The sequence below is a fragment of the Eurosta solidaginis genome, chromosome 1 (genome assembly GCF_040869045.1).
Source record: "Eurosta solidaginis isolate ZX-2024a chromosome 1, ASM4086904v1, whole genome shotgun sequence".
Taxonomy (NCBI): domain Eukaryota; kingdom Metazoa; phylum Arthropoda; class Insecta; order Diptera; family Tephritidae; genus Eurosta; species Eurosta solidaginis.
In genome coordinates, this window is record NC_090319.1 from 377,988,069 (window position 1) to 378,010,608 (window position 22,540).

General features: G+C 34.4%; 1 protein-coding gene across 6 annotated transcripts in view; it reads right to left on the reverse strand.

Annotated features, from left to right (window-relative positions):
- spz (Spaetzle domain-containing protein) overlaps window positions 1-22,540 on the reverse strand; it is a 28,202-nt gene continuing 5,662 nt past the window's right edge. For 2 of the 6 annotated variants that reach the window (XM_067763189.1, XM_067763188.1), the window contains 5 exons: window positions 5,610-5,714; window positions 5,473-5,547; window positions 5,138-5,324; window positions 416-725; window positions 1-357 (listed from right to left, as the gene is read on the reverse strand). In XM_067763189.1, coding sequence (XP_067619290.1) covers window positions 171-357; window positions 416-725; window positions 5,138-5,324; window positions 5,473-5,547; window positions 5,610-5,714 — 864 coding nt within the window. In that variant the 3' untranslated portion in view covers window positions 1-170. The remainder of the gene's footprint in view (window positions 358-415; window positions 726-5,137; window positions 5,325-5,472; window positions 5,548-5,609; window positions 5,715-22,540) is intronic. The other 4 variants (XM_067763190.1, XM_067763191.1, XM_067763192.1 and 1 more) reach the window with 4 other exon arrangements.

Consider the following 22,540-nt stretch of genomic DNA (forward strand, 5'->3'; position numbering starts at 1 on the left):
TTTTCTTAGCTTAAATATTGTGTAATTTTGCACAAAACGTTTATTTGCATTTCCAAATAATTTTAATTTGCTTAGACGAATTTACAAAATCCGCTTATAAAGCTTTTGACCCTTAAGCTAGTCAAAGCTAAACAGAGTTTTCATTATTAGCGCTTTCGCCTTATTGAACCCTAAGATTTCGGTTGCCCCTTCGTACTTCGCAAAGCACATTTACAACAGTTGGGCATTTTGACTTGTTCTTCTTTCATTTCACCATTCACCAAAACCACCATTGTTCGAAAAACGTAATGTTGTTTACATCTTGATGTATAGAAACCTGGTAGCGATTCCTCGAACCGACAGGGCTTGTCTTCTGCACTGCAAATAAAATTGTGTTGTCATAAAAATATAATTTTTTAATTTAATTAAATCTTACTCGCACTGCTCAACTAAAATTCCCTGCTTATGCTCCGGCGTTTGTACGAGTAATAACCATTTTGATTCTTTATTTTCAGCACTTTTGGGATATATTAAATGTGATGAGCTGGCACAATAATATTCTTCCAACGGCTCTGAGTTTATGCGTTGTGTTACAGTTTGTGGTTGTATGAGATCATCCCTGAAAAAGTGTTTGAATTGTGCAAATTTCTCCGGCTTAACTCTGTCCAATTTAGTGATTTCCATATAATTTGGTACTTCTGTACAATATGACTTCCCTTGTCGTCGTTCGGGGCAGATATATTCATCTAAAAGAAGAAGATATAATAATCAGTGCTAAGCTGAAATTTTTCGGTACAACCAAGGCGTATTCAGTCTTAGGTGGGTTAACCGAACTTCTTCTTGATAATTTTTAACCAACGCCAAGGTGTCGGTTAATCGAAATCAATGCAAATGCGAATTGGGTTGAGTTCACTTTGCCATCACCTTGTACAAGGCGAATCCATTCAAGGATATGACAAAGCAAATTCAACAAATTCTCCATGCAGAGCAATCTCAAGTCAAAAAAAATTTCATTGGTTTCGAACAACTGACACGTTGTAGTACATGGCGTTTTATGGAAAATAATCAAGAAGAAGAATCAGTTGTTGGGATAAACCTAGACCTGGTACTAAATTCGCCTTGCCTTATATACATACATAGATTAGCATTGGATAGAACTATTCGCCTGGAACTATTTATTTGTTTTTTTTTTAATTACAGCGAAAACAAGTAAGAAAAGCTAAGTTCGGGTGTAACCGAACATTACATACTCAGCTGAGAGCTCTGTAAACTCTGCTCATCTGAGTATAATTATAGCTGCGTTGGCTTCGCAGGGTATCGTAGATGGTTTATAAGTGCTTTTTAATTCCATATCACATACGTTTGGGAAATATGAACCAAATTGTAGACCAAGGGTGACGTTTTTTGGAACGATTTTCCTTCATCTTTTGTCAAATAAAGGAAAATCACCATGTAGGAAAATGAACGTAGGGTAACCCTGGAATGCGTTTGTATGACATGGGTAAAAATGAAAAGTATTAAAGAGTATTTTAAAAGGGAGTGGGCCTTAGTTCTATAGGTGGACGCCTTTTCGAGATATCGCCATAACGGTGGACCAAGGGTGACCCTGGAATGTGTTTGTACGATATGGGTATCAAATTAAAGGTATTAATGAGTGTTTTAAAAGGGAGTGGCCCTTAGTTGTTTATGTGAAGGCATTTTCGAAATATCGACCAAAATGTGGACCAATGTGTACCGCTAATTTTTTTATATATGTAGTACCACGAACAGGAATCTACCAAGATTCCAAGCGCTTTTGATTTCGCCCTGCAGAACTTTCTCATTTTCTTCTACTTAATATGTAATGTGACACCTTACATTTTACAAAATTTTTTCTAAAGTTATATTTCGCGTCAAAAAACCAATGCAATCATCATGTTTCATCCCCTTTTTCGTATTTGGTATAGAATTATGGCATTTTTTTAATTTTTCGAAATTTTCGGTACCGAAAAAGTGGGCGTGGTCATAGTCGGATTTCGCCCATTTTGAATACAAAGATAAAGTGAGTTCAGATAAGTACGTGAACTAAGTTTAGTAAAGATATATCGATTATTGCTCAAGTTATCGTTTTAAGGACCGCGCGGAAGGAAAGACGGTCGACAGTGTATAAAACTGGGCGTGGCTTCAACCGATTTCGTCCATTTTCACAGAAAACAGTTATCGTTATAGAATCTATGCACACACCAAATTTCACAAGGATTGGTAATATTTAGTTGAACTTATGGCCTTAAAAGTATTCTACACGAATTAAATGAAAAAGGGCAGAGCCACGCCCATTTTGAAATTTTCTTTTATTTTTATATTTTGTTGCACCATATCATTACTGGAGTTGAATGTTAACATAATTTACTTATATACTGTAAAGATATTAAATTTTTAGTTAAAATTTGACTTAAAAAAAATTTTTTTTAAAAGTGTGTGTGTTCGTCGTCCCATTTTGCTAATTTTTATTCAGAATCCATAGAGTAATAGGAGTAACTTTCCTGCCAAATTTCATCATGATATCTTCAACGACTGCGAAATTACAGCTTGAAAACCTTTTAAATTACCTTCTTTTAAAAGTGGGCGGTGCCACGCCCATTGTCCAAAATTTTACAAAATTTTCTATTCTGCGTCATAAGGTCAACGCACCTACAAAGTTTCATCGCTTTATCCGTCTTTGGTAATGAATTATCGCACTTTTTAGGTTTTTAGAAATTTTCGATATCGAAAAAGTGGCCGTGGTTATCATCCGATTTCGTTCATTTTAAATAGCGAACTGAGATGAGTGCCCAGGAACCTACCTACCAAATTTCATTAAGACGGACGGACGGACATGGCTAAATCAATTTATTTTTTCGCCCAGATCATTTTGATATATAGAAGTCTATATCTATCTCGATTAGTTTATGCCGTTACGTGGTACCGTTATGCAAACAAAATTAATATACTCTGTGAGCTCTGCTCAGCTTAGTATAAATTTAAAAGGCACAGGAATGTGCATAAAAAAATTCCTAACGAATAGCATAGCCGATATGTTTTGCTTGAAAAGAAATCATCATAATATAACGTACACCTAGATTAGTATGATGCCTAAACGCACTGCGACCTATATTCGGATCTATTTATTACTGTGTGTAATGTGTTTGGGTACCTCTTCAGCCTTTTATCTCCATATCACAAGCGGACTTAGAGTCACGCTTTCTAGGTGGAAGAGTCTCTAACTTGCTAGAGCGACACATTCGCAGAGAATGTGAGCCGCCGTTTTACTCATAAGCTCACAAAAGTGACAAATTATGCATCGGATAAATTTGACTTACTAAGGCGATATAGTAAACTACAGTGCCTCGCACTGTAGGAGTTCTGTCAGACTTCGTAGGTAGTCTCTGCTTAGATAAATTAATTTGGCTGATATCCTCGTTGTTAGGAGTGTAAATAATTTGGTCCTACTTTGTCTTAGGTATTAAATCCAGGTTTCTGTGAACTGCTTTGTTTCCCATTGTTGTTTTTGTTCTTGATAAAGAAACTCCCCGAAGATTTTGGGTACTAGTATCGATACTGTGCGTTCCGGTGACAAGCATCATTCAGGTACAAGCCCGAGTATCTCGGGAACGTTTTAATATTACCACAGTGGACGTTTTAGATCAGCCCGCCACCCACTCCCTTCTTGCTGGCGAAGCTTGGGTTTGCCAGGACCTCGCCTGCTAAAGAAACAGGGTTCGCTACGAGTAGGTGTGGTTGAAAATTGGGTTGGATAAGCTATAAAGTACGCTGCAAATCCTTGAAAGGGTTACGCTACACCACTCCTTGAATAATTTGGATACTTTAGTTGTCCTTGCTATAGGCATACCTGCCGTGGGGATGCTTTGTTTCCTTGTTACTTGTGGCTTCTTAGAAGGGCTCAGGACCTTAGAATGTATTCATCCTATTTCTTAGAAAAAGTGACATAATTAGGCTACTACTGGAAGACAAGCCTCCCTACAGGCATTCTCTACCGCGAACGTCTATTGCATGGTTTTCTGCCTGAAAAATAGTAGGATAGTATCCCATCGGTATCAATTCCTTTAAGTTCGGCCCATGGAATACAGCTCCCGTGATCCAATTGTGATCCAACAGTGAACTAGACTTCTGAGCCTAGGATTGAGATATAAAGTTTCCCTGTTTTTGAAAGAGTCCCCAAAAAGTCCACAGTAGACACTTCAAAATTTCGTGAGATTCTGAACGTAGGGCCTTTACATCACGAAGTTACGATATGGGATTTTCTATGAATTTTTCTTACTACCTTCAGTACATGTTTGAGATCTTTAGCTCTGAAATATTTTGAAGTTTTAGTGCAGCAAGCCTCTTTCTCTATTAGAATAGGGAAGGGAGGCACTTTGCTCCGTTTTGTTACTGCTAGTTTATGCGCGGTATTCGGCCACCAAACTAAAAATGCATAGGTAACTTTTATTTCGTGAGGCTCCCATGTTATTCCATTTAGTCGAGTGCAGCTGAAAAAAGCCTTTTTGCTTTATTTAAAGTAACATCCAGATGAGGAGTCCACGTGAGGGTTCTGCCAGTGCAACCCCAAGGTATTTTGGTGCCATTGAAAGTCAGATTTTGGTGCCACCCATGGATGGTTCTGGCATAGATAGTTCTGCTTTCTATGGATGTTGTTGTTACGTTAAAGAGATATAGACACTCCTTGAAGGTTTTGGCCAGTGCTCTCGATGATGATGGTGCTTTGCCTCATATAGATAAGGTAGGTTCCGGTACAAGCACCAATAAGGTACTAGGTCCGTTTTTTCCGTTAGGCTATTAATTGCTGTTTCGGTGGATTTTCCTGACTGGCAGGAAAGTTGATTCCTACACGGAGGGGTTAGGTTGACCTCTTTAATACGCTGAAGGGGCTAACTCAAAAATGTTAAATTTAGAAGTTATGAGTAGACCAGGGCGTCCCTAGCCATTACCTGCAACACTCGTTTATTTAATTCACTAATAACCTCACTATTTAGCGAAAAAGGCCTTGCTAAAAATAAAAATTGAATTTACGCATACGTAGTCGGGGTGAGCAATCAGTATCTGGATTTTTCTGGGTATACCGATTTTTTTTAGTTGAACGCAGTTTTGATCTATGTGTGCAATATGTTCATATAATTACCATCTGGAAAGAGAAGTGCATCCGGATTTCTGCCAGGCGGTACGTTATTGTTGTAGCTATTATAATTATTGTTGTTATTTGTAGGCGTAGCAGATGTTGTCGTCTGGAAAATAAGATTATCATTAAATACGACATTAAGTTTGCCATCGGGCGATCTTTGCACTTTAAATGTTGGTTGTGATGTATCCTACAAGTTGTGCATCGAAAAGCAGCAGAAAAAGAGCGAGAGATAGAGAAAAATGGCGTGCATTAGTAAAACTAAAAGCTGAAGATGGAATGCAATTAAAAAAATATATTATGCACACAATGTGCTTAGCTTATTAGTAGAGACTTACATTGAAAATTACAACCCCCGGCCGATTACCCACAATAAAAATGTCTTCCAATTTCCTTTGATATTCAGACGATGTCTGTTAAATTTGGAAAATTTTTACTGTTGACACTTTTAAGTTTAAAAATTTGTTCTTCAAACCTTTTTGGCGTCTCCCAATTGCGTTTGTCCCAAATCGCCATATGGTGAACGTTTCCGACGAATCTCTCGATAATCATAAGAACCACCTGTATATGGAGCTGTTATCTGAAAACGTCATATAAAGAGAGCTGTTAATGTAACAAGGTCACACCTTATAACAAAATGATTTTTTTTTTTCGAAATATTTTATCTCATTGTTGTTGTAGATGTAGGTTTCCAAAACTGTCTCTAATAAACGCCATTTTTATATGATTTATTCTAAAATAATTGCGGGAGTCGTTTTCCTTAAAATTTTAAGATAAATACTTCATTTGGCAGTTCGCTCAACTCGCCGGTAAGAGAACAAATTTTCTATCACTCAGCTGAAGGAAACATATTTAAAGGCTTCCCAAAAACAAGAATTGCCATATATGTATATTAAATTGTTATCGGTTTCAGGTACTCTTGTTTACTTGCCCTTGTTGAAAATTTGTGAAAATAAAAATTATATATGCGCTATAAATTTTTGATTTGGGACCCGTGTGCCAGGATCGGCAATTTAGCTGCAAACTCAGCGAAGCAAAGAGCATCGGTGTATCGTCGCCACTGAAATCTCCTTTTTCCCCAAAACAGCTCAATTTTAGTATCGAAGCACCTACATATGACCATCAAAAAATAACCCGGATTTCTCTCATTTTAATTTCTGAATGCATGTACAAATCATGATTCATATAAAAATTAATGCAATTAGTTGATTTTTTTAGTTGCACTGCCATTTTCATTGCACTTTTGATTTTGATCTTCCGCTTGGATTTTGTGGTTTTTTTTGTCAACAAAAGTGTGACCACAAAAACAGCTTTTGAGATTTTTTTATAATTGCTTATAGAAAAGGCATGTATGTATGAATATTAACAATAACACAAAAGCAACAGAGGTACGGGAAATTATTAAAATGTTGAGACCGCGATCAGACAAAGCTTGGACTTCTTCATCCAAGTGGAACTTTTATAAAGTTTAATAATTATTTCGTGTGCGAAAATACACACGTGTCTGTAAGTATGCACATCACACTTCTAAATGTGCATATTTATGTGTGTGCTTCGCCAATCACATTTTAATTTGGTATAAATTCTTTATTAATTTTCAACAGCGGATGCGATCGATTAATATATTTGATGTAAAAATTTACTTTTTAATTGGACTTATTTGCTTTACGATTATTTAATAAAGCGTATTTAGCTACAAACAGCTTACCGAATAATCTATATATTAATATTAATACGCTAACTAAATTTCAATTAAAATAAATTGGCCGGCTGTTTCGCATACCTAGCATACGCAAAATCATATAAAAATTATATGAATCGATTCGTATGGATCAGCCGCAATGCATAGGCCTATTTTTGTTAACAAATATTACTCTATTTGTTTATAATTAATAGAAAAATAAATTCGAACAATCTCTCCAAATATCGAAATTTACTTTCGTGCACAAAAGCGCGCCATCTAAATTAAATAAATATTATGTAACCCCGCTGAATTAGATATTCGAAAAGCTGCATAGTCGTGTTGCTCAAATGTTTCACTTACATATACATTTATGCGTAGGGGCCAGACGGTGAAAGAATAAAACATGGTATCCCATTGTTGCCACTTACCTATAGTGGCCAAATCCTAAAAAATTGTTCCAAAATAATTTGTAGCCTACAAAAAAATCTTGAATAGAATTAATTTTTGACCGGCACATTTTTAGTGGAAAATTTCACTTACACGTAAATACATAGGTCTTTATTTAACAAATTCTTTGTTATACTCAGTTGAGCAGAGCTCACAGAGTTTATTAACTTTGTTCGCATAACGGTAATCCGTAACGGCATAAACTAATTGAGATAGATATAGAATTCTATATATCAAAATGATCTGGGTGAAAAAAGAAATTAATTTAGCCATTTACGTCCGTCCGTCCGTCCGTCTGTCCGTTCGTCCGCCCGTAAACACGATAACTTGAGTAAATTTTGAGGTATCTTGATGAAAGTTGGTATGTAGATTCCTGGGAACTCACCTCAGATCGCTATTTAAAATGAACGAAATCGCCACGCCCACTTTTTCGATATCGAAAATTTCGAAAAACCGAAAAAGTACGATAATTCATTACAAAAGACGGCTAAAGTGATGAAGTTTGGTAGGTGGGTTGAACTTATGACGCAGAATAGAAAATTAGTAAAACTTTGGACAATGGGCGTGGCACCGCCCAATTTTAAAAGAAGGTAATTTCAAAGTTTTGCAAGCTGTAATTTGTCATTCGTTGAAGATATCATGATGAAATTTCGCAGGAACGTTACACCTATTACTATATGTGTGCTAAATAAAAATTAGAAAAATCGGATTACTAACACGCCCACTTTTTATAAAAATTTTTTTTTAAATTCACATTATTACAAAAAATTGAATATCTTTAGTGTATATAAGTAAATTATGTCATCATTCAACGCCAGTAATGACATGGTGCAACAAAATACAAGAATAAAAGAAATTTTCAAAATGGGCGTGGCTCCGCCCTTTTTCATTCAATTTTTCTAGAATACTTTTAATGCCATAAGTCGAACAAAAATTTACCAATCCTTGTGAAATTTGGTAGGGGCATAGATTCCATGACGTTAACTGTTTTCTGTGAAAATGGACGAAATCGGTTGAAGGCCCGCCCAATTTTTATACACAGTCGACCGGCTGTCCTTCCGCTCGGCCGTTAACATGATAACTTGGGAAGAATCTTTACTAAACTTAGTTCACTTACTTATCTGAACTCACCTTGTATTGGTATAAAAAATGGCCGTAATCCGACTATGACCACGCCCACTTTTACGACATCGAAAATTACGAAAAATTAAAAAAATGCCATAATTCTATATTAAATACGAAAAAAGGGATGAAACATGGTAATTGGATTGGTTTATTGACGCAAAACATAACTTTAGAAAAAACTTTGTAAAATGGGTGTGACACCCACCATATTAAGTAGAAGAAAATGAAAAAGATCTGCAGGGCGAAATCAAAAGCCCTTGGAATCTTGGCAGGAACAGTATCGTAGTATTACATATATAAATGAATTAGCGGTATCCGACAGATGATGTTCTGGGCCACCCTGGTCCACATTTTTGTCGATATCTCGAAAACGCCTTCACATATACAACTAAGGGCCACTACCTTTTAAAACCTCATTAGTACCTCTAATTTGATACCCATATCGTACAAAACGTAATAGAGTCACCCCTGGTCCTCCGTTATGGCGATATCTCGAAAAGGCGTCCACCTATCCCACTCAGCATTTAGGTGATTAATTTTTGAATTTCCCTACTTTTCCACACAAGTTGATTACTCTTTCTGAATAAATAATGAGTTATCATACAATTGAACAAAAGAAATAATCAAATATGAATACTTTTGATGATGAAGAACGAAAAAGCATTTTTCGATCACTTTTTGGAATCATTTTTGAAGTCCTTTGATGATTAAATTTTAATATTTCATAAAAACCAACAAAAAGAATAATCAAATATGCTTACCTTTAATGATCAAAAACTGAATATAGTTTTTCAATCACATCTTGGAATCATATTTGAATCAAATGGGTTTACTTTAGGTAATAAAAATTTTTAATCATTTTTCATTCAGATTTCTGAATCTTTTCTGACAATCTTTGTTGACTGAATAATGAATTTTATACTTGTTAAAATTTTACTTTTGATTGAAGATCTTATTTTTTCACACACATTTTTTCAATCATGAAGTTCAGAAAAAATATATTAAAATTTTATTCTTCAAGACAAAAAATAATGTATATACTGCTCCTAACAAAAGATGTCCCCAACCATTTCTCCACCTTCGGCTTCCCAGAAAATACAAACCCAACCATTAGACAATACAAAGGTTGTGAACTATTTGAACCCCAGGTAAGTGAAACTTTCTTAACATATGTACCTGGATATGGCTTCAACATCCCGTACCATATCGTATTTTAGGATCTTGGCAATCATAGCTGATGCTGGATGTTGTAGTCGCAGGTGTATATTGGTCTAGTTGGTTTGCGAATTACCTTTGATTCAAATAGCTCAATTCCGCATGCTTTCTTCCCCCGATGAAATAAGATTAGCATGAGGTATTTATTTTGTATGAGATATGAAGAATAAATGCATGATAATTGCATTCAAAAATGATTCAAAAATCTCAACCAAAATGGTTGAAATATGTTCACGGAAAATGGCTGTGAAAAGCATTCAAATATTACGCTAAAACAATTAAAGCCGAATTTTACAATGATATCAGATATGAACAAAAAGCGTTTCGAAATATGAACCATAAATGATTATTCAAGAATAATCACATTTATGGTACATTTTTCTCCCGACGATACGTTAATTTTCGAACAGAAAATGCTTTTAAATTTGAGCGTTTTTAATAATCTTGGGGTATGATATTTGAATATTTTTTGATCAAAATTTTCAAAAAATGCTAGCTGGGATAGAACTAAGGCCCACTCCCTTTTAAAATACTCATTAACATTTTTGGTAATTTTTATAGCCTTATGCGTTTACGTTATGTTAATAATAATGAGCTTAAAGGCCGTGGTTAAATAAAACACAATGTTTAAAATTTCATTGGTTTTTTTAATTTGTCAATATTTCGGCTTCAGTCTGAAGCCATCTTCAGGACTGTAAGTAAACACAAATGTATAAAAAGGGGGGCATTCATTTCAGATACATGGTCATTAAAATTTACGTTATGCAACTAGGTATACATATAAACGAGACACAACTTACACTTGTGGTTATTCTTTATCGACTGATCATATGTTCGGAAAACAAAAGTAAAATAAACATCAAAAATGTATACAATTTTAAAGTACAGTAAGTGTAAACTAAAATATGCACAAACAAATATATAGGGATACAAACAATAGATCAACGAATATGTCGTCATCCAACATTATGATTTGCTGATCCCAAGTATGCTGCTAGCGGAATAATTTCTGTACGCTGCTTTCTTTCATGTGCGCCGTGAGACTTGCATTTTGTGTTGTTGCTTAAGCAATAAATTGCGATATGCATATGCGCATTGGTCTGTGTCACCTTTAAAATTAATTCTCTTATCATTAGGCGTGTTCATAATGTGGAGCATTTCCATGGTGAAGCGCTTATTATATTGTTTCTCTATGTCCAATATAGTAACATTCTGGAAATCGGGATAGTGGCCCGTATCCTTACAGTGGGCCGTTAAGGCCGTTTTATTTTCCGAAGCGTTGTTTCTAAGTTTAATATTGGACTTATGGCCGGAAATCCTTGTCTTTAATTTTAATTTTGTTGTCCCCACATATACCTTCTCGCATAAGTGAGACCCGTCACCGTTGCATGGGATTCTGTATATTAGGTTGGATTTCTCATCCTTTGGAATTCTGTCCTTTGTATTACTGTAAATTTGTTTCAATGTATTGTTGTATGTGAACGCTATTTTGACCTTTTCTTTGTCATATAAATCCGATCTCTTGATCCTCTCTACAAAGGACAGAATTCCAAAGGATGAGAAATCCAACCTAATATACAGAATCCCATGCAACGGTGACGGGTCTCACTTATGCGAGAAGGTATATGTGGGGACAACAAAATTAAAATTAAAGACAAGGATTTCCGGCCATAAGTCCAATATTAAACTTAGAAACAACGCTTCGGAAAATAAAACGGCCTTAACGGCCCACTGTAAGGATACGGGCCACTATCCCGATTTCCAGAATGTTACTATATTGGACATAGAGAAACAATATAATAAGCGCTTCACCATGGAAATGCTCCACATTATGAACACGCCTAATGATAAGAGAATTAATTTTAAAGGTGACACAGACCAATGCGCATATGCATATCGCAATTTATTGCTTAAGCAACAACACAAAATGCAAGTCTCACGGCGCACATGAAAGAAAGCAGCGTACAGAAATTATTCCGCTAGCAGCATACTTGGGATCAGCAAATCATAATGTTGGATGACGACATATTCGTTGATCTATTGTTTGTATCCCTATATATTTGTTTGTGCATATTTTAGTTTACACTTACTGTACTTTAAAATTGTATACATTTTTGATGTTTATTTTACTTTTGTTTTCCGAACATATGATCAGTCGATAAAGAATAACCACAAGTGTAAGTTGTGTCTCGTTTATATGTATACCTAGTTGCATAACGTAAATTTTAATGACCATGTATCTGAAATGAATGCCCCCCTTTTTATACATTTGTGTTTACTTACAGTCCTGAAGATGGCTTCAGACTGAAGCCGAAATATTGACAAATTAAAAAAACCAATGAAATTTTAAACATTGTGTTTTATTTAACCACGGCCTTTAAGCTCATTATTATTAACATAACATACTCATTAACACTTTTCATTTGATACCCATATCGTAAAAACAAATTCTAGAATCCCCCCCTGGTCCACCTTTATGACGACATCCCGAAATGGTGTCCACCTATAGAACTATGGCCCACTCCCTTTTAAAATACTCTTTAATACCTTCCATTTGATACCCATGTCATACAAAGACATTCCAGGGTTACCCTAGGTTCATTTTCCTACATGGCAATTTTCCCTTATTTTGTCTCCAAAGCTCTCAGCTGAGTATGTAATGTTCGGTTACATCCGAACTTAGCCTTCCTTACTTGTTTATTTTAGGTGCCTTCAATAAAACATGAAATCACAAATAATGAGTTAACTTTTGTTGAGACTAACTAAATTTATTTATAACAATTAATGGCAAATTTGCCCCAAAATCTTTTTGCATTTGCAAATTTATTATAGATAAAGTACGTCTTATACTGAACAAAAAGAAAAAATAAATTTGCTCATATATACATTATTTTATTTATTTAACGTTTCTTATATTGTCTTTTATTTCATTTTATTAGAAATTCTTTTATTTCAACTTAGTTTAATATTATGTAAATGCAACTTGATTGAATGGAATAATTTCACGTTGAATATTAAACAAAAAAAAAAAAAACGTCCGAAAAACGTTTTTGATTTTAGGTCAAAACCACAACCGGCATCATAGCGGCCGTATTGCATAGGCCGTATACTACCTACTATCTTATAATTTTAAACGAGCAATTATTGTTTGTTTGTATAGCCGACTGATCTCGGGAACGGCTCAACCGATTGAAATAAAATTTGGCACAGAGATAATCCATCACCTTCTAAGACTTCCTACCTAGGCGTTTCCACTCAGAATGTTTCACAAGGTTGCCACCTATTCGAAATTAAAAAAAAAAATGCGTGAGATATGCCGATATGGGAAACAAACGAAAAGGTATTTCACTCCGCATTACAATAAGGAAATTTTTGAGTAGGGTTGCCATTTAGGGTTGCCACCTTTTCGAAATTTAAAAAAAATTCCATGAGATAGGCCGATATGGGTATCAAGTGAAAGGTATTTCACTTCGCATTACAATAGGAACATTCTTTAGTAGGGTTGCCATTTAGGGTTGCCACCTATTAGAAATTTAAAAAAATTTCATGATATAATATGCCCATGTGGGTATCAAACGAAAGGTATTTCACTCCGCATTACAATAGGGACATTTTTGAATAGGGTTGCCATTTGGCGTTGCCACCTATTCGAAATTAAAAAAATTGCATGATATATGCCGATATGGGTATCAAACGAAAGGCATTTCACTCCGCATTACAATACGGACATTTTTGAATAGGGTTACCATTTGGGGTAGTTAGACGAAATAGTACCTTACTTACTACTATTAAAGCTTTAAAGGAGAATATTAAAGTTAAAAATCTTTGTAAAAAAATCTTACACATAATTCGACTTAATCTTCTAAATTTCATACACGCTAATAAAATTGAATTGGCGGCCACCGTGGTGTGATGGTAGCGTGCTCCGCCTATCATACCGTATGCCCTGGGTTCGCACCCCGGGTAAAGCAACATCAAAATTTTAGAAATAAGGTTTTTCAATTAGAAGAAAATTTTTCTAAGCGGTGTCGCCCCTCGGCAGTGTTTGGCAAGCGCTCCGGGTGTACTTCTGCCATGAAAAGCTCTCAGTGAAAACTCATCTGCCTTGCAGATGCCGTTCGGAGTAGGCATAAAGCATGTAGGTCCCGTCCGGCCAATTAGTAGGGAAAATCAAGAGGAGCACGACGCAAATTGGAAGAGAAGCTCGGCCTTAGATCTCTTCGGAGGTTATCGCGCCTTACATTTTTCTATTTTATTTAATAAAATTGAAATGCAACATCATGCACCATGGCAAATTCTACCAAAATATATTTAAATGCATATTTTTGACAAATATGAAATGAATAATTGCAATTTCTGACAGATTACTATTGGAAAGATTTCTCGCCGTAGCAAAAAGATATCTCACCAAGGTAATTTTCAACCGTTGAACACTAGAGGCATATGTTCAAATTGAAAACGACATCTAACCATTTAACTACTTACCAACAGATGGCGCTTAGGGAAGTAAGTTGACATTTAATTAAACTAACTGATAGTTGTCATAACTGATAGTTGTCATTCGTGAAATTTACAAGTTTTTGGAATGTAATAAAATTGTGAGATTTACATAGTGTATAACTAAAAAATGTTTGAAATTAATAATTCGGCGCATGAAGATACTCGACCTAAATAACTTAGTTATCGATTTCACTAATTGTCATAACAATTCCTTATACTATAGAAATGAAATGTAGAACAAAGTAAGTTATACGGCATAATCGAAGATTGCCGAGCAAAGCTCGGTCGCCCAGGTACTATTTATTATTAGGCTAACTTTGTTGGATTATATGCCCATTAATTGGATGCTTTGTTTATGTCGCTTAAAGTTATGAAATTAATTTTATTTTAGTAAATATGTTTGCGTGAATAATTTCAATGTTTTTCTTTGTTTTTCTTTTCTTTTAAATTTATTCTGCTATTGTTATATCTTAGTATTATATCTTTCACAGAGAATATTTTATGGTCATATATATTCATGAAGTGGAGTGTTTACAAATAATTACGTACATAGATCTCAATGGGATTGCGTTTTTATATGGAACTGTTTATTTACTTCATTTAATTTTTCTTTCATTTAAAATTTTTAGTAAACTCTTCTTTCTTTCCCATTGCATAATTATACTCAGCTGAGCAGCGCTCACAGAGTATATTAACTTTGTTCGCATAACGGCAATCCGTAACGGCATAAACTAATCGAGATAGATGTAGACTTCTATATATCAATCGGGGTGAAAAAAGAAATTCATTTAGCCATATCCGTCCGTCCGTCTGTCTGTCTGTAAACACGATAACTTGAGTAAATTTTGAGGTATTTTGATGAAATTTGGTATGTAGGTTCCTGCGCGCTCATCTCAGATCGCTATTTAAAATGAACGAAATCGGACTACAACCACGGCCACTTTTTCCATATCGAAAATTTCGAAAAACAGAGAAAGTGCGATAATTCATTACCAAAGACGGATAAAGTGATGAAACTTAGTAGGTGCGTTGACCTTATGACGCAAAATATAAAATTAGTAAATATTTGGGCAATGGGCTTGGCACCGCCCACTTTTAAAAGAAGGTAATTTAAAAGTTTTGCAAGCTGTAATTTGCCAGTCGTTAAAGATATGACGATGAAATTTGGCACGCACGTTACTGCCATTACTATATGTGTGCTAAATAAAAATTAGCAAAATCCGATGACGAACACGCCGACTTTTAAACAAATTTTTTTTTAAGTCAAATTTTAACAAAAAATTTAAAATCTTTACAGTATATAAGTAAATTATGCCAACATTCAACTCCAATAATGATATGGTACAACAAAATATAAAAATAAAAGAAAATTTCAAAATGGGCGTGGCTCCGCCCTTTTTAATTTAATTGTTCTAGAATACTTTTGATGCCATAAGTCGAACAAAAATTTACCAATCCTTGTGAAATTTGGTAGGAGCATAGACTCTATGCCGATAATTGTTTCCTGTGAAAATGGGCGAAATCGGTTGAAGCCACGCCCAGTTTTTATACACAGTCAACCGTCTTTCCTTCCGCTCGGCCGTTAAACCGATAACTTGAGCAAAAATCGATATATCTTTACTAAACTCAGTTCACGTACTTATCTGAACCCACTTTACCTTGGTATGAAAAATGAACGAAATCCGACTATGACCACGCCCACTTTTTCGATATCCAAAATTACGAAAAATAACAAAAATTCCATGATTCTATACCAAATATGAAAAAAGGGATGAAACATTGTAATTCGATTGGTTTATTGACGAAAAATATATCTTTAGTAAAAGTAGAATAAAATGAAAAAGTTCTGCAGGACGAAATCAAAAGCCCTTGGAATCTTGGCAGGAATACTGTTCGTGGTATTACATATATAAATAAATTAGCAGTACCCGAAAGATGATCTTCTGGGTCACTCTGGTCAACATTTTGATCTATATCTCGAAACCGCCTTTACATATACAACTAAGGATCTCTCCCTTTTAAAACCCTCATTAATACCTTTAATTTGATACCCATATCGTACAAAAACATTCTAGAGTCACCCCTGGTCCACCTTTATAGCGATATCTCGAAAAGGCGTCCACCTATAGAACTAAGGCCCACTCTCTTTAAAAATACTCATTAACACCTTTCATTTGATACCCATGTCGTACAAACAAATTCTAGAGTCACCCCTGGTCCACCTTTATGGCGATATCCCGAAATGGCGTCCACCTATAGAACTATGGCCTCCTTTTAAAATACTCTTTAATACCTTTCAATTGATACTAATGTAATATAAACACATTCCAGGATTACCCTAGGTTCATTGTGCTAAATGGTGATTTCCCTTTTTTTGTCTCCAAAGCTCTCAGCTAAGTATGTAATGTTCGGTTACACCCGAACTAAGCCTTCCTTACTTGTTTCAACTACTTATTTCACACAAAACTTTAAGAGGTCATCATTTAAATTAATATTGATGTGAGCTAAGGATCTTTTAACACAAATTACTTCATCAACACGGAAAAAACAATAGGTAAATGTATCCTATTGATAAGTTTATTCAATGTGTCTGCTAATTTATTTTCTGTCGCTTCGCCAAAAAAAAAATAAGACTTATGCGAAAAAAGTTTTAAGTTAACCTATTGGTCTGAAGGCTCAGCCTCATATATTTTCTTACAATATGGCTCATTTGAATGGGGAATTGTTACGAAATTTGTCATACCACTTATTCTGACTAATAGTAAAATTTCTACAAAAAAATTGCGAGATCTGTAACCACGTCCACTTTTATGATGTATCAAACAATTCTCGCAAACAAAATTCTTTGATATTTCACTTCGCATTCGATCTCGTATCTTCAATATGGTTTGTGGGTCATCTTCGTGGAATTTAATTTTCCCGAACCCGTATCGTGATTTACGAACACCATCAATTAAACGTAATAGCTCGAGAATGGTTAATTGAATAACGACACATGTGAGCCAGTGGAAAAGCTAATTTCATATTTATCGTTTGTGTAAAAATGGATTTTGATCAGTTGTCTTAAAACACAATATCAAATCTCTATAGGAAATATACTTTCTCTAGCGAAATTTTCAGCACTGTTAAAGCACTGTACATTTGTACTTGTACGAGCTTTGCGTCGACTATCCATTTTCAAAAGGAAACTATTCTAAAGAAATAACGGAAATCCGTAAATTTTATTGTAATACAATATGTTATGCTGCATAACATAGCATACCATAACATAGCACCATAACATAATACTTTAACATTAAAAAAGATACCACAGCATAACGTAACATAATATAACCTAGTAAACATAACTATATAAAGAAAATAAAACTTTATTTTCTTCAGCGCTCTGCTACACAAGGACTGTGTTGAGCTTATGAGTAAAAAAAAATGTTCTCATACAATCAGATTTGTACGAGCATATATTTTCTAACATAAAATAATACAACAACATAACACAACAAGACATAAAAAACCATAACGTAACTTAATATTACATACCTTAATACAACAACAATAAAATACAGAAGCATGCTATAACATAACATAACATATCACAACATACATAACATAAAAGAAGAATCGACACATTCGCGCCTTTCCAGAAACATTTCTTTCTGACGTCTTTCGAGAGTGTAGGGACTTCATCTATCTGGGAACCAGTACTAGCATTCATCACATTACATATTGTAGCGATTACAATTCAAACGGCTTCCCTGCCAAGGGCGTGTTATGGAAATTGATGATGACATTTCGTCCCAGAAAATATTCAACACCTGCATTTGGAAGCTTAGGAAGAGGGAGACCTACCCTGAGTTGGTTGGGACAGGTGGAGGGACACTTGGTCACCCTTGATGGTCCCAAATTGTGCCAATTATTCTATAACAAAATATGGATAATTTCGTATTATCAATACCTACAATATAAGCCTATTTTAGTATGCATGAACGGTTAAGTATTAACAGATTCGATGTGCAATACACAAGTTCAAGCGACTTTATGTATATACTAGGGCGGGTCGATTTAAAAATCGCTCATTGCTCTGTGAAAATCGTATTCTAAGGATCAAAATAAGAAACTTTGCCGAAGGAATTATACCTCTAAAACAAATTCTGGTGTCCCCCAATTTGGTTCGAACTTTTGGGAAATGGTAATTTCAATTCTACCTGCTGTGTCTTGTGGTGGCTTAAAAAAAACAACACAAGCAATTTTACGATCTGCAATTGTGTCACAGTGATACCTTCATTTTTTAAAACGGTTGAATAAAAACCCACATAACTATGTTTACGACATGCAAATGCATCACAGTGATGCCTTGGTTTTAAAAGGGTTGTAAAAACGCTAATTTCTAATAATTTTTTTTAATTTCTTTTCTATTACTAAGTTAAATTCATTTTTTCACTTACATATGTTCTGAGTAAATAAATTTATAAAGAGAAAAATAAACTCCAAAAAGAAAAAACATATGCATTTCAAAGTTTGATTTTTCAAAATTTGCCCCTACCCAAAACTTCGACCCAAATTGGGGGACACTAGAATTCGTTTTAGAGGTATGTTTCCTTCGGCAAAGTTTCTTATTTTGATCCCTAGAATATGATTTTCACAGAGCAATGGGAGATTTTTTTGCCTCCCGACAAATCAACCCGGCCTAGTATGTACATATGTAAATATTTTCGAATTAGTTATTCCTGTGCAAACCTATCGATATGATATGCAAAGCTTTATTTATTGTAGTTTTTACAATCGGCATGCGATTTAATGAGATGGCTTCTTTAACTAAAACACGTTACCATTTAACACCAACTTGTACTTGTATGAATTTCACTGAGCCTAGGTAATAAGTATCTTTGTTTATGCGAAAGGAATCACTGTGCAGCTTATACGATTTGAATACGATGGTTTTCTCAAAGAGTTTACTTTAAAATAAGCTACAGTTGAATTCGGCAACGTATGTATGAATGTACGTCAAGTGTGCTAATTTATTGTCAAACATGCTATTTTATTTATTTGTCGGATCTTTCAGTAAGTTTAGAGTATGAGGACATACTTTGATGCAGTGACGCGCAATGTTTCATAAAACGCTTGTTGTAAAGTTTGCATACTAAAACTTGGTAGGCGAAAAAAACAATAATGAAAATATTTGAGTAGTGAACATGATTCAATCACAAACGGTTTGCTCGACAGACACATTTTTTGACAATTGCAGCCATTTTGCTCCCAAATCGAATTGGCATCCGTTAGCTGTGTTGTTTCTTTGCGAATTTTCCAAAAATATTAGTAGTAGAAATAGGAAGCAATCAGTTTACAAATATCCGATAAGTACTTAACAGCATAATTCTTAGAACATTTATTTTAATTTTATGATGAATTTATTAACTATGCCATGATCTATTAGTGTAGCTGAACATAGGTTTTATGAAAAGTACGGACACTAAGGAAGCGCACACTTTCGTAAACCTATGAACATACGAAAGCTAAACCAATTCATAATTCATCGTTCAACGTCAAAACTTCGACTATTAAATTGATTCACGTATAAATATCATTAGTAAATCATGGAGATGCCATAACGAAATGTACTCATTGGGCATGTTAACTTATTCAGGTAAAAGTTTAGAACAGGAGTCTCATGCTAATACGCGTTCAAAAATATCGAGAGAGGTGACCTCGACAACAATAATCCTAAGGCGGAAAAGAAAAATTGTATTTCTGTCCGGAGATATTTGCATTTGAAGTTGGCTATTTTCATGTGGTTGTTGTAATTTGTTTGTGAACTGAAAAAGATCTTGTATACAAAGAGATTTTACACGCATTTAATTGTGATCCCACCTCATGGATGGACCGGACAGGATAATTTTTTATAAGCTCGGCTGAAGCCCGCCAACGTAACCCGGGGTCATTTTTCGATTTTTCGTCAATATCTTTTGAACGAGTTAAATTTTTTTTTCCGCCTTCGAATTTTTGTTATCGAGGTCAATACGGGTATTTTGACTCTGCTCTCGACATTGTTGGGCGCGTATTAAAAGTTGACCTTCTGTTCTATTAATTCCGTATGTTCGGAACATTCGTCTCCATTTAAGAATTTGGAGACTTGGTTTATATTTGGAATATTATACATATTTGAACCTCGTGAGGTAGTATCAAATGAAGGTATTCCGAATATTCTAAATTAACGGTTTATCCGGAACGCTTCCATGAATACTTAACGGAAAAGGACTTTCCGAAATTTCAGAATAAAAAGGTGAATACTCCCTGAGTAGCAGGAACGCACAAGAGCCTAACTCTTCTGTCAAAGTCAAGGCAGGAATATACAGTTCTAAGACAATACGCCATTTTCTTTTATTTTTGTTTTTGTCAGTTCATTGCGGCTGCGGAGTAGCGTATCACCCCATGTCGGCTGCCTGTTCAAAATCATGCTATCTCAAAATCTTTTTCAAAAATTTACCAATTCAGGATTTGTCACAAAACCGCGCTATATTAGAGTTAGATTGAAGAACACTTCATCTCAGAATGCTTTTCATTAACTCCCTCTTATGAACTTATGCTCGTGTAGGGAGTTATGGAAACAAATTTTGTGATAGTGCATTTTTGAATAAAATTCTAACGTACGGCATTCTTCAAACAATTTCTGAAAGAATGACCAAACCAACAAAATTTTATCAATTCACGAAATATTTAGTAGAAAATGAATTATTTGCCCAAAAACTTTTGGCATTTACAAATTTATTATCACTACTAATATACTACCAAAGATACTTGTCTACTACAAGTTCACTGAAGGGGATTGAATTATTCCACGTTTTTCTTATTTCGTAAAAGCAACCCGTCCAGATTTTTCAATGTGGGAGTGTCAAAAATCTGTCATCATTGAAGAACAAACCTCTAGTAATTGAATCATGAGTAATGAAAAATATGAGGCAGAGTGAAATTATTATTTGTTGAAAGTGCGTACGCGTCAATTCGTCTTAGACTTGTGATAATGAATTCGCATCCTGCTTCATATTTTTTAAAATTTCAGAGGTTTTTCGTTACAAAATATCTACTGATATGTATAAATAAAAAGATAAGTAGTTGCATAAATTTAGATCTTCAAATGCTTTTTACTGAAGGCCCTTCTTACGGATGTATCTTAGTACCTACGACGTACAAATCATTGTAGTGCTGACATGTGTCGTGTTTAAAAAAATACTCCTTAACACAATAGGGAGTCTTGTGAATTGAGTCATTGTTTGGATAACGAGCACTTTTAGAAAAAAAAATTCTTCTTTAAAGACACATCAATTCTTAGAAAAATAAAAATGATGGAAAATTTTGTGTGACATAAAAGTTTTTGTATTTGACACTTCAAAAAAACACAAATGAAGAAGCATACTGACGAAGAATTTCCAAGAATTATTTTGTTAAAATAAGTATAACTAAATGATACAAAACATTTAAGTAAAAACAAACGTTTTTCTAAACCTCTGCCAAAGCTTTGAAAAAACTGATTTTAATTGAAAAAATTAATTTGATTTTGCTTTTCCCCGGACTTGAACCCAGGGCATTCGGTGTAGTAGGAGGAGCACGGTACCGTCACACCGTTACGGCCGCCGTTTAAGTTTTTAAAATAAATTTTAATATTACTTACCAAATTTTGAATTTTATTTTTTCACTCATACTATATTAGTTTAACAGGCAAACATGTTTTGTTTCTTTGTTAACAACAAACGGGTTGTTAAAATTATAATCAGACCATTACACCTTTTTAGTTATATCAATAAATATGACACCAATTTATTGGTATTGGATATTTCTTCCTTTCACTCTTATTCCTGTGATCAATACGATTTTACAAAAATGTTTAAAATTCTAAAAAAGAGTTAGGTTCGAAAAGTTATGATTTCTAAAATGGTACAAAGTTTCAAACAAGATCAATAGAACTAAAAGTCGAAGTTTTAAAAAAATGTTACCAGTTTCAAAAAACAAGTAACTTTTTCAAAGAAATAATAAGCGGTTTTAAAAAATAAAAGGGTTTCAAAATAAAAGGTAACAAAAAGTAGATAGCCGGTTAAAAAAAAGTAACAGTTTACAGAGAAGGTACTGGTTCCAAAATCCTTTGAATAAAAATTACCAGTTCTAAGGTTACCTGTAATAAAATCGAGGATTTCGAAAAAAGTTACGGTTCTGAAAATTTTAATTGTTTTCGAAAAGTTTTCAAAATAAATTACCTCTTCTTGAAAAAGTCACCACTTTCATAAGAAGAGGTAACCGGTTAAAAACAATAGTCGGTTTCAAAAAACTAAACCGTTTCAAAATATAAATGTACACAGTCAGTTACAAAATGAATATGGGCGGTTACAAGAATGTAGCTAATCGGTTTCAGAAAAGTAGTAACCGCTAAGAAAGAGTAAATATCCCGG